At 59.8% G+C, this 12,215-nt stretch overlaps 2 protein-coding genes across 6 annotated transcripts in view; both read left to right on the top strand.

Moving 5' to 3' along the window:
* The window catches only part of HPSE2 (heparanase 2 (inactive)), a 108,811-nt gene extending 102,550 nt beyond the window's left edge, over nt 1-6,261 (top strand). For all 4 annotated transcript variants that reach the window (XM_031044634.2, XM_031044635.2, XM_005144072.3 and 1 more), the window contains 3 exons: nt 4,265-4,410; nt 5,399-5,545; nt 5,628-6,261. In XM_031044634.2, coding sequence (XP_030900494.1) covers nt 4,265-4,410; nt 5,399-5,545; nt 5,628-5,793 — 459 coding nt within the window. In that variant the 3' untranslated portion in view covers nt 5,794-6,261. The remainder of the gene's footprint in view (nt 1-4,264; nt 4,411-5,398; nt 5,546-5,627) is intronic.
* Nucleotides 6,262-6,675: 414 nt separating this feature from the next.
* HPS1 (HPS1 biogenesis of lysosomal organelles complex 3 subunit 1) lies at nt 6,676-11,340 on the top strand. Of its 2 annotated transcripts, none has more exons than XM_034062623.1 (18): nt 6,676-6,843; nt 6,922-7,059; nt 7,126-7,268; nt 7,486-7,594; nt 7,795-7,955; nt 8,032-8,134; nt 8,228-8,332; nt 8,412-8,481; nt 8,560-8,627; nt 9,178-9,345; nt 9,417-9,596; nt 9,668-9,735; nt 9,852-9,974; nt 10,076-10,141; nt 10,317-10,461; nt 10,544-10,657; nt 10,790-10,872; nt 11,127-11,340. In XM_034062623.1, the coding sequence occupies exons 1-18, from the start codon at nt 6,745-6,747 to the stop codon at nt 11,287-11,289; spliced, it is 2,106 nt and encodes a 701-aa protein (XP_033918514.1). In that variant the 5' UTR covers nt 6,676-6,744; the 3' UTR covers nt 11,290-11,340. The 2 variants fall into 2 exon arrangements, with proteins under 2 accessions (XP_033918514.1, XP_033918515.1); XM_034062624.1 differs by having other exon boundaries at nt 9,420-9,596.
* Nucleotides 11,341-12,215: the final 875 nt, after the last annotated feature.

The following is a 12,215-nucleotide window of genomic DNA, read 5'->3' on the forward strand; positions in this document are numbered from 1 at the left end:
CCTCTACTCAGTTTTCTGGTTATGGCAATGTCTTCTCACATGTGGTGAGTTCAGAGCTGAACTCAGGTGGGCTGTGAAGCTGCTCTGCTGCCTTTGGGAGAGAGCACTGGCAATACGCTCCTGTGCCCTGCCTGATGGCTCAGGAAACCTAGTCAATAGGCCTGTTTGAAGGTCTGCCTGATCAGCCTTGTATCTCCAAAAGCTGAAGTGTCTAAAAGCTCTTGCAATGAATTGAAATGTGCAAACAGATCAAGTGGGACCCTCTGGGTCCCTGCCTGGGCTTTCACTATCTAGTGGAAAGCTTGTGGGTCTTCACTGGCCTCATGGGGTTCAGAAGATGTGGCTGGCCTGAGCTATGCACATCAGCTCACTTGAGACAAGCATCCTCTGCCCTTAAATCAGGGGTCCTGGCCAGAAACCTCCTGAGGTACAGGATGGCTCTGCCTTCAGGTGTTCCTTGCCTGCAGCTCTGGGGGCTGCAGTGGCAGCACCACTTAATAGGTCTGCAAAGTAATTAAAGCAAGAAAGCTCCCTTGGATTCCAGCAGGACGAATAGCAGACCAGACTCCTTCCTATCTGTTATTCCTCCTCTACCACTACAGCTGTATTGCTGGCTCAGCCCTCACAACAGGAGCTCTCCGTGACTCCAAAACGCAAATTCTTTCTGCTGTTGCACTGGTTGGAGACACGAGTCAAGCTGGGCACTGCCACAGCAGCCTCTGCCAGGATGCCTGGCACTGTGTTGTAAGGCAGGCACTTCTCTTTGCAAGGGGCATACGGACGCTGCCAGCCTGGGGGCCACACTCGCGCAGGGTTTGCCATATAAAAGGATGTGCCAGCTGCTGTCAGAGGTCCAGAGGGAGATCACTGATGAGTGGAAAAGCCATCCTGGTTGCAGCCAAGCTGGGTTTCAACATCAACTGCTTCTGAAGCTGGTTCCCATTTAAACAGGAGCCAGCAGCTGCAGGTGCCCAACAGCCCCTGTGCGGTTTTAGCTGGGGTTTGCTCGTACCGATGGTAGGAGCAGCCTCTGGTCCAGCTGGGAGAAGTGCTCACCCTGGCAGGTTTGTTTCCATCATGCTTGGTGTGTGCGTGTAATCCATCACCCAAGTGTTCAGCATCACCAGCTCCTGATAATTTATTGCAAGGAACATGACTTTGGCCCCTGCCACAAGTGTGCTCATGGTAATGCAAAAAGCTGCAGCTATCTTCAGTGCTTCCCTGCAGTCAGCTGAAGAGCTCAAGTGCCTCAAGGCCGGGCTGAGGACTCTCTTTCCAGCACCAAGTCATTTTTCTGACCCTCCTTTGAGCTCTCTTTGGTATTTTCCACATCCTTCCCTAAATGGAGTCTTTGGAGCTAGCCTTGCCAGCAAGCCGAGGTGAAATCATTGCTCTCCCCTCATCTCCTGCAGATGCTAGAAGGACAGGTTGATCCTCATGCTGCCCTAGGGGCATTACCTGTACCAAAATGCTGCACATTCAGAGGTGGTTATCTCACACTGCAGAACAGTTCACACCCTGCACCACTGCTGACAGCCTTACCCATCTCATGGCACCTGCACGGTAGCTCAGAAAAGCTGTGTACCCTTAGCTGGATCAGAAGCTCACAAAATGTGGCCAATGCTTCCCAGAGAGATAAGCATGTGTCCTTGTGAGATGGAGATCCTGAACAGCACAGCTTTGCCTGTGAACTGCCACAGCAGGAGCCCCAGCGTCAGCTTCCCTGCTCTGCTGGGAGCAGGGTTTGTCAGAGCACCCTTGGGAAAAGTATACCTCGAGACGTGAGATTTGGCAGCAGACTGTGGGGCTGGGCAGCTCCTCGCACCCCCACATTGCAAACGTTGCTGTTGCTGAGCCTAGAGAGTGGAGGGACACTGGCATCAAAGCAGCAAACCCCCAGGAGACCACCCTGCCCCGAGGGGTGGGTGCTCAGCCAGAGGCTGGGCCTCCTGGTGCCAGCTCCCCATTGTGACAAGGCCATTGTAAGCCCCCTACAGAACAACTCTTGAGACCCATATGGAACTTCTGAGGGTGGCCACAAGGTCTCTGGCTTATACCATTCCCATAACTTGTGAATGAAAGCAGCATCTCATCAGTGGAAATATAAGAGGTTGTGAGAAACCCCAAGGGGGCTGCTTAGAGAGACCTAAGAGGCTGAGCTGACAGGTAGCTAGAGGCAGTGAGCTCATTTACTTTTAACTCATTTATTTTTAACATGGGGCTGTGCAATCTCACCCTTGGCCTCACCATAAGCTCAGTTACTCATCCGGTGACACTTGCTAATCAGGATGGCTCCCCAGGGAGCCGGGAGTGTGCTGGGCACTGCTTCTCCTGCCTGCAGTGAGCCTGAGCAGGACGGCATAGCATAGTTTCCCACAGCAGAAGGCTGGCACAGCCCCTGCAGCATGATGCAGGCAGGGATGTCCCCAGGATGCCGAGCAGCACTGCCAAACTTCGGGGACAGGGATCCATGGGCCCCAGGGACAACACACATCTACAGTACTGAGCCACTGCTGCTTGACCTCCCTGGGACCTTTGGCCCCTTGGCTGAGCCTGCTTGGGGTGCATAAGCCTCTCACTTCACCCTGGCATCTCCTCCAGGGCCTGGGGTTTGCAGGGGAAGCAGTTACCAGGCTGGTGTGGCACAAAGCCCAGTGGTTTTGGCTGGGAGCAGCAAGGAAAAGCAGGAGGCAGCTTTTCCTCCATCGCCATGGCAAAAGCTTACACAGAAAGTGGGTCTTTGCCAGGCCAGCCTAGCGCTGCTGGAACGGACCAGCTTCATCTGAGCTGGGCTGGAGAGATGATGGGGATGTCAGTGCAGTCTGGCCAGTGGTATTCGTCTCGCATCAGTTGCTGCTGCAGCACTGCTCTGTGTTTTGTATCCTGTCCTTTCCATCCAAAACGCATGTTAATAGTGGCTCTTTGAAGGCTTCCCACCCATGGGACATATACATGTATGAGGGATCTGCACTTCCACCTGCCCACCCTGCCCTGTAGCCTGGGGCCCTGGACCCAAACCCATTACCAACACACTCCTCTGTGGTGGCATACCACATCCTGGCACTATCCTGACCAAGCAGGGCTTTTCTCATGCCTCTCCAGGCAGCATGCAGAGCCACAAGGTCCTTGAGCCATGCTCCTTTTCACACCAGCAGCACTGCTCATTATGTGGGTTGGATGCTGCCAGGCAGAACAGCCCCTGCTGGGTGTTCAACACTGCCCACAGCAATAGGGGATCACCCCAGTTTCTCTAGAGCAGCCAGTCAGGGTTGTACAGAGGGGATTATCCAAAGTGCTCATGTGTGTGAAGATGCCCCAGCACCCAGGTGCTGCCTAGTGCACCCACAGGCAGCACCTAGAGAGGCAGCATGAGAGGTTCCATTTCACTGGCATCACCAAGGTGCTTGGAGCAGCAGCAGGGCCAGAGCCCCATCCTGCAGAACAGCAGGAAAGCGCCTGAGCCTGCCCTTTCCCTTCCCACAACCCTGCTTCATTTACTGCACACCTCCCAGCTTCTGCAGCGGATGAGTGGGGGGGCCCTGCCGGCAGCGGCCTCCATCACCACACAGCCTCACCTCCCTCCCCAGGGCTTGGGGCCCATCCTGTGTGCAGAGCGAGGCAATGCCCTGGGGGAAAATGTAGTATGTGGTGATGTAATTAAAGGCTGCATCATTAACGCATGTGTGCAGGGGGTGAACAGCTCCTATTTCTAGAGCACTTGACTTTCCCGTGCTGTGTTCATGGGTGCTTAACTCCACAGGAGTTTGGGAGGTGGAGCACCCTCAGCTGCATGGCCATGAAGAGCTGGGGAGCACAGCAGGCTCTGGTGTGCTCCAGCCCCATGTAGAGAGTGGGGCTGAGAGTGACCTGTCTGCTACAGAGACATCACCATCCCATGTGCATCACCTGGAGCTGCTGCACAGGTCTGCAGCACGGCTACGTGCAGGTCTGTGGGAACATGCAAGGGCATCCAGTGCTGCTCCCCATGCTCCACAGCCCAGCCAAAATCTGAGCTCCTTTAGAGGGTATCATTGTCTCTCAGTGTAGGCAGAGTAATGTATTCCTCCCTTAATCTCTTTCCTGGAAACAGCTATGCCATTTGGGCTTTGACTGCATGAAAAAGCTCACACCAAGGCAGACTTCTGGCACACGTTTTTACCCCAGCAGCCAAAAGTTTGCTAGCAGGGAAGCCAGCCTCTCCTGCCCGCTCCCACGGCGAGCCAGGGGGGCTGTTGTGCTGCTGACTGTTCTCTCTGTCCCCCAGGACTACTGGCTGTCCCTGCTCTACAAGCGCCTCATTGGTCCCAAGGTGCTGGCAATACACGTGGCAGGTCTCCAGAGGAAGCCCCGGCCCGGCAGGGTCATTCGTGACAAGCTTCGCATTTATGCCCACTGCACCAGCTACCACAAGTAAGCGGGCTGAGGGAGGCTGGGGGGTGCAGGGTGGGGATAAGCAGGACCCCCAGCATACGGGGATCATCGCAGACATGCTGGGCAGGAGCCCAGGGGCTGAGCAAGGCGGCTTGGCTTCCCAGGGGACTGGCTCGGGTGCTGCTCTGGCCGCTGTCACAGCAGAGGGAGCACACGGGAACAGTGATGCCTCCGATGAAAGTCACGGGAAGCCCGCGCCTGGGAACGGGGCGGCCGGGGCTGGTGCAGTGGCCACCGGGCAGCCCAGGCAGCAGAGATCAAGGGGGTGGATTTCACACGAGGGGCCCCCGGTCGGTCGGGTTACCCGCAGCCCGCACTGCCAGGGAGCCCGGCCTGGTTATTGTTTCGCTGATAAGGTCTTTGAAAGCGCCCCAGCGAGCCGGGCGGGGGCAGCCACCTCCTCCGCAGACACAAGTTGCTATTGTGGAGGAGGAGAGACTGTTTCTTTACACAGACCAGATGCTTTCAACATGCCTCCAGCTCAGTAGGAAACCTTGTCCAGTAACTGACAGGTGCAAAGTGCTTTATAGCCTTTGTTTGGGGCTGCCTGATTAGGCAAGGACAGAGGATCAGTGTCTAGACCTGTCAGTTAAGTGCCCAGAGTGGTGGGGCAGATGCCACTCATGCAAAGAGTTCCCCTCCGTTCTCAGCCCCCTCATTGCAAGGCCTTGGGGGAGCTGTCCCAAGATTGCCACCCCACTCAGAACAGCAGCACAGCACCCTCTTGAGCTGTGCCACCCTTGGCTGAAGAGGGGGCGGTTGGAAAGGTGTCATTCTGGAGCTGGGCTTCATGATAGGGAGGTGGCATCTCCCTGTGGAGGGACAGCCAGGACAGTGATCCTGGATGTCCTGATCACAGTGATGTCCCCTCTGGATGGCTGGGAGAGACCTCCAAACCGCTTCTTGGAGGTGATGCTCCTGGGGTCCATGCCAGCACAGCCATCAGCTCTTGCTCTCCCCTTTGCAGCCACAACTATGTCCGTGGGTCCATCACACTTTACATCATCAACCTGCATCGATCCCGGAAGAAAATCAAGCTGGCAGGGACGCTGCGGGATAAGATTGTCCACCAGTACCTGCTGCAGCCCTACGGCAAGGACGGGCTCCACTCCAAGTAAGTGCCATGCTGGTGGCTGGGGCTGCCACCGCTGCCCTGTCCTCGATGCCACCACCCTGATCGTCTCTTGGTCATGCAGGTCGGTCCAGCTCAACGGACAGCCGTTGGCCATGGTGGACGATGGGACCCTCCCCGAGCTAAAGCCTCGTCCTCTGCGCGCTGGTCGCACCCTTGTCATCCCCCCGCTGACCATGAGCTTCTATGTGGTGAAGAACGTGAATGCGCTGGCCTGCCGGTACCGATAACCCACGGCTCAGAGCTGATCAGCCGGCCCCGCTCCTGCCCCTGCGCACTTCCCAGGACACGCTGCCTCCTCGGCAGCCCGCACAGGCGGGCCACGTCGGGCGGGCACCGTGACGTGCCGTTGTCCTCGCACCGTCCGGCTTGGCTCCCTCTCCTGCCCTATGACTGCAGAGCTCCGCTTGGCTCTGGCCACCATCCGTCGGAGCGGTGCGATGGCGAATTTGCAGGGCCTGCCGTGATCCATCCCATAAGCTGCAAGAAGCACCCAGGGTCCGGTGCCCACGGGCTGCCGGGAGGGCTGGGGCACCCTATCCCGGCCTCCTCAGGGTGACCCTCCAGCAGCCAGGTCCCCCTTTCTTTTGCACCTTCCAGGGCGGCGGGCAGCGCTGCCGGTGCAGCAAGCGCATGGAAGCAGCTCCCTCTGCTGCCGTCAGGCTGACCGGGACCGGAGCGGGGATGCTGCCGGGAGAAGGGGCGCCGGGGGCCGCACGGGGCGGGGATCGAGGGGCCGCGGCTGGAAATGCTGGGAATTAAATACTACAGCCCGGAGCGGAGCGGACGGAGGCGGTGTTGGAGGGCAGCCCCGGCCCCTCCCGGCCGGGCAGCGGCGGCCGGTGAATGTGTCCTGCCCGGGAGAGGGGCGGTGTCGGGGGCAGGAGCAGCCGGGGCGCGCCGAGGCGCTACCGGAGGTGTAATAAAGTTGGGCTGTCAAACGCGCCGGTGTCTTCTCTCCTCCACGGGCCGGGGCAGGGGCCGGAGGGGGGAGCGGGCATCCCCGACGCCGGTGACCGGGCTCCGTGGTGCAGTGCCGCGCCGGGCCGCTGGGGGCGCTGCGGGCGCTCAGGTCACGCGCGCGGAGCAGGAAGCGGAGCGGGGCGGGTGGAGCCGTGCGGTCCCGGTGCCCCTCCGCTGCCTCTGCTGCTGCTGCGGGTCGGGCCGGGCCGGGCTGGGCCATGCGGTGCGTCCTGATCGCCAGCACCGCGGCCGAGCTACTCTTCTATTGGGCTGATGCCGCCTTCCTCCGCCGGCTGCGGCCGCCCCACGGCGGGCAGGTGGGGCCGGACGGGGCGGGTGCGGGAGTGGAGGGGGTGCGTGGTGCGCGGCCGCTGACCCGGGAGCGTGTGTCCCAGGGTCCGGCGCTGGAGGACAGCCTCAACACTCTCTTCGCTCCCCTCATCATCTCCTGCACGGCGCTGCTGGAGAAGCTCGCCGACACCTACACTTGCTTTGCGACGGAGCGCGGGAGGCACCTGCACGTCCTGCACATGGTAGGACCGGTACCGGGGAGCGGAGCGTCCCCGTCGGCCCCGACCTAACCCCGCTGGCGTTTGCAGTTCGGGGACTGCCTGTACATCGCAGTGAACGGGGACGGAACGGAGAGCGAGGATGACTTGCGCCGGACGCTGTTCGTGCTGCGGCGTTTGGTGGAGGTCCACTGCGGACTCGTCACGCTCGATTCCCACCTCATCCGCAAGGAGTGAGTGGGCACGGTTGGCATGGGCTGGCCCCCCGGGTTGGAGGGGTAGCGGCCTTCATGGAGCCCCAGGGGTTGGGGGATCGGGTGTTTCCAAGCTGAGAACCCCCCCTTTGCAGCAGGACCCCGTGCCTGCTGGGCTGCAGCTGGGTCTTGGGGTGCCCGTCCCCCGCAGGGAGGTGACAGCCGTCTCTCAGTTCTCTTTCTGTGGCTGTTCCAGGTTGCGACCGGCCGATTCGGAGCAGCGGGAGCGTGTCTGGAGCCTGCTGCGCGGCCTGCTGGAGACCTACAGCCTCCTGCGGGAGGAGGACCAGAGCTTTGCGGTGGAGGTACCGTGCCCTGGGGTGTCTGTCACCTTGGGGCATCCCAGGGGTGTGCTGCTGCATGGAGTCTTGGGATGTGTGGAACAGCTTTTGGCCAGGGACTTTGGGGCAGTTCCCTGAAGCAGTGGAAGCTTCAACCTGCACCCAGGGCTGTGTGGCTGGGTCTGGGGGGGGCTTAGCAGCTTTCCCCCCTCCCTGCGTCCCAGGCCGTGGAACGGCTGATCCACCCTCAGCTGTGTGAGCAGTGCATCGAGTTCCTGGAGCAGCAGGTGGTGCAGTACATCAACTCCAGCCCCGAGCGCGGTGGGGATGAGGTGTGCCATGCCTTCCTCCTGGTGCACACCAAGCTGCTGGCTTTCTACTCCAGGTGCGCCCACCCCCACCACCCTCCTCAGGGCAGCCCCTCTCCCTCCCATCTCATCCTTCCCTTCTCTGTTCTGCAGCCGCAACACCAGTTCCATCCGCCCCGCTGACCTGCTCATCCTCATCCTCCTAGTGCAGGACCTGTACCCCAGCCAGAGCATTGAGGAGGAGCTCAGCCCCCAGGTGCTCCAGAGCAGGGTGTGGGGCGCAGTGGGTCAGGATGCCCCCATGAGATGATGTCTTGGAGGGCTTAATTTTTTTCCCTCTTTTTGGAAGCCCATAGCAGAGAAGGTGCTCCCCCAGGCACCCAAGAGAAGCGAGAGCATTCCAATGAGCAGCCCTGGCTCCCATGGAGCTGCAGAGAAGGACTCAGATGACCAGGTGAGTCCCTGGGATAGAGACCTGCAGGCTGGGCTGTCCGCATCACTCCCATTGCTAACCCAGCTATTCCTGCTGGCAGAACACAGATGATCAGTCTGTCCCTGAGGTCTACTACACTCCTGAGCCTTCTCCAGGCAGGCACAGCACAGGTGAGTGCCCAGCAGGGCAGCAGCCCCCTCCCTGCATGGGGGGCTGGCAGGGAGAGCAACCTGCCGTGCTCCCTGCAGGCAGTGAGAGCTGGTCAGAGGGCACTGAGATGCTGAGCACCGGGGAGGTGGATGCTGCAGATGTCCAGGTGAGCAAAGGGTCCTGCAGTCCCTCCTGGCCTGTCCTGGTGCTCTCTGTGGTCTCTGTTCCTTGTCACTTGTCACTTGTCACACAGAGCTGTGTGCTGTGCTGTGGGTGCCCCCAGCTCTAGGGTTAGGGGGATGCCCTGTGTCTGCCACGTTGTGCATAACTGTGACAGCTCTGACCACCCTCTGAGGCACTGCTTACAGTCTCTGTGTCCAGAAGTGTCAGCACAGAGGGGCTGGGGCTGTCTCAGAGCAGTCTGGTGTCTCCCTCTGCTGCCTCTGGGCTGCTTCCCTGACAGATGCCACAGAGCCTCACACACTGTACAAGCAACTGTGAGCCTCAGCAGAAGGCATTTGCAGCCTGTCTTTGCAAGCAGCTTACCCATTACTTGCGGCTCTTTTGGGGCCCCTGGGCACTTTGCTCACTGCTGTTCTTTTGTCACGTGGCCTCTCCAGCTCCCTTGGTTAAGTCATGCCTGTTTGCAGCTTTCAGGGCATTGCTGTGGGCTGTCTCATCTTTCTGGGGGCTGAGCATTTCCCTCCTCTCCCTAGATGGCGGAGGACTTGCTCCAGACCTTGGGGCCTCTGGTCCCTGAAGCTTCAAACCCCAGGAGGATATTCCTGGATGCCAGCCTGCGGGAAGGTTACTGCCCCTTACTGCCACACACCATGCACTGCCTCCCACTCTGGCCAGGCATCTCCCTCATCCTCCTGACCAAGGTGAGCTCACTCTAAGGCGAGGGATGTGATGCTGTGGTGGGTCCTGGCTCACCCACATCTCCCTTTCCCAGCAGGGCCCCATGACCCAGGTTGCCATCACCTTGTACCAGCTGCTGGATGGTTTCTTGGTGCTGGAGAAGAAGCTGGAAGAGGGGCCAGAGGTAGGAGCCCCACGCTCGTACCCATTCGTGGCTGAGCTGCGGCAGCGCATGGACAAGTTTGTGAAGAAGCTGAGCGGGCAGGACATCCAGGTGGGAGTGGGGACATGAGGACCCCATCCTGCTGTCCCCACTGCCTGATGCTGAGCCTGGTCTCTCTCTAGTTGCAGAACACCTGGGTGGACTTCAAAAATAAGATGTTTTCACGGACTGAGCCTGGAAGCTCCCTGGAGTGAGTATGGGATAGCTAGGGAAATTCTCCAGGGCAGGCTGGGGGCAGCATGGCTGTCCCTGCAGTGCTGGGGACCCAGGGGCCAAACTCAGCAGCATCTGTGCCTCCCTGCTCAGGCTGCTGCAGGCAGTGTCCAACATGAAGCGGCAGCTCTGCTCCATGTACCGCCAGCTCTTCCTGACTTCTGCCAGACACAGCCTTTCCCAGGGGCTGCAGGACCGTGCCCAGAAGCTGATGAAGTGAGTGCATGGGGTGGCCAGCATCCCCAGGAGGCTGCCCCATACGCAGCTCTGCTGGGGCTTGGTGGGTCCTGGCCTCCCACTGTGCTGCTTCTTGGCAGGGAGAAGCTGCTGGACTGGCGGGACTTTCTGCTGGTGAAGAGCAGGCGCAATATCACCATGGTGTCATACCCATCCCTGCAGCTGGGAGCCCAGCCCCGCAAGGAGGGGTCCCCAGGGGGGTAGCAGAGGTGGGAGTGGGACAATGTACCACATCACTGGGTGCAGGGGGAGGAGTGTGGTGGGCAAAGGGGCTGTCCTGGGAAGGCACCAAAGTTGTTGGACACCCTTAACCCACCCCACGTACCTGGAGGACTTTCCTGGCCTGGTGCACTTCATCTATGTGGACCGCACATCTGGGCAGATGATGGCACCATCGCTCAGCATCACAGAGAAGTCCAGCTCAGAGCTGGGCAAGGGGCCCCTGGCCACCTTCATCAAGAGGAAGGTACTGCTTGTGGGGCTAAGGGTGGGATGGGGGACCCCAGGAGGGGGTGATGCTCAGGTTTCAGGTGCCCCTTGTCCCCCAGGTCTGGTCCCTAATCACACTGGCCCGGCGATACCTCCAGAAGGGCTACACAACACTCATGCTACAGGATGGCGACTACTGCTGCTCCTACTTCCTCTGGTTTGAGAATGAGCTGGTATGTGGGGTCAGATAAGGGCTGAGCCTATCTTCACCAGCACCTTCTCAGGGCAGGACTGTAGGCACAGTTGGCTTCAGCTCTTCAGCAGTCTCTTGCCTGCTCCTGCCCTCTCCTGTCATCTCTCCCCAGGGCTACAAGCTGGAGGTGATGGAGGTGCCAGTTCTCTCCGATGATTCTGCTCCCATTGGGATGCTGGCAGGAGACTACTACAGGTGAGTGGTCCCCAGCCATGTTGCTTGGCACCAGGGCCTGGGGCTGTTAGTGATGCTGCCCGCACTGGGATGTCACTGCAGGATGGTACCAGTGCTGTGGTGTCACCAGGCTTGCACCAGCCCATCTCCCCAGCCTGGTGTGGGGGTCCTGTCAGTAGGCGGGCGCTGGGTCCTTGCCTTCCTTTCCCTAGAAGGTGGTTAGAAAGGAGGTACTAGTCTGCACTGTACCTGCTGAGCCCCCATCTTCTCTCCAGGAAGCTGCTGCGTTACTATAGCAAGAACCACCAGGCAGAAGTGGTGAAGTGCTACGAGCTGCTGACTGTGCACCTCGGCATCATCCCCTCCGAGCTTGTGGTCCAGCAGGCCTGCGACTTGGCCCGGCGTCTCTGGGAGCCCTCCCGCATCCCACTGCTCTGAGCTGCCTCCAGCCACTCAGGACCAGGATTAAAGCAGGGCTGTGGGTGTTCCTGATGCATGGGCTGCTTTCTCAGTGTCTATGCTGTCAGCTGTACCTGCAGGCAGCCTTCCCGTCCTCCAGCCCAGCTCCCCATGGGCTTCGCTGGCAACCAGCAGCCTTCAGGGACAGGCGGAGAGTGGGGCTGAGAGGTTGTTGGCAAATCACCATCTTGCTGAAAAGTGCGTTTCCAAAGAAGGATTTATAGCAGTAGCTTGGCATCGCTGACAGGCTTTGGCTAGAGAAGAAAACAGCGTAGCCAAACCTGTGTGGATGAACGGCCCATGATGTGCCCCCCTCTCCTCTCTCCCCAAATGTGGGGTGCAGGGCGCTCGAAGGCTTGGGCAGGGTTGGGGAGGTGCAGACCCTGGCTCCCAAGCACCACTAGGCCATATTGGCAAGCCCAGCTGTGAAGAGGGGCTGAGGCTGCTGATGTGTTTCCCAGGCACCTCTGGACTCAGTGCACACGCAAACCCACTGGGCACCATGAGGGATGGGGTCAGCCCCAAGGGACTCTGGCCGCCGCAGCCCCTTGTCACTCAGTGCTGCTCACTAGGGCTGGGTACAGCAGTTCAGGGAGCACTGGACCATGTCAGGGCCTTTGCCCCATCCTGTTGGGCAGGAATTTGCCCTGCTGAGCAACAGCACTGGGTTGGGGCCAAGCACACCCCCATGCTGCCCCTTTTCCCGCTGCTTTCAGGGCTGTGTTTTAGGCTTACCTGCCCGAGGGGGGTTAAGTTTCCCTTACCCTGCAGTGCTTGTTGGCCCATCATACCAGGCACATGTCCCTGGGTTCTTCCTGAAGCAGATCAGGGGCTGGGGGCCCCTGGGGCCCCCATCCCTGCCCAGCACCTTCCTGGGTACAGATTGGGGAAGGTGCTGGGCAGTC

The sequence above is a fragment of the Melopsittacus undulatus genome, chromosome 4 (assembly GCF_012275295.1).
Source record: "Melopsittacus undulatus isolate bMelUnd1 chromosome 4, bMelUnd1.mat.Z, whole genome shotgun sequence".
Classification (NCBI taxonomy): Eukaryota; Metazoa; Chordata; class Aves; order Psittaciformes; family Psittaculidae; genus Melopsittacus; species Melopsittacus undulatus.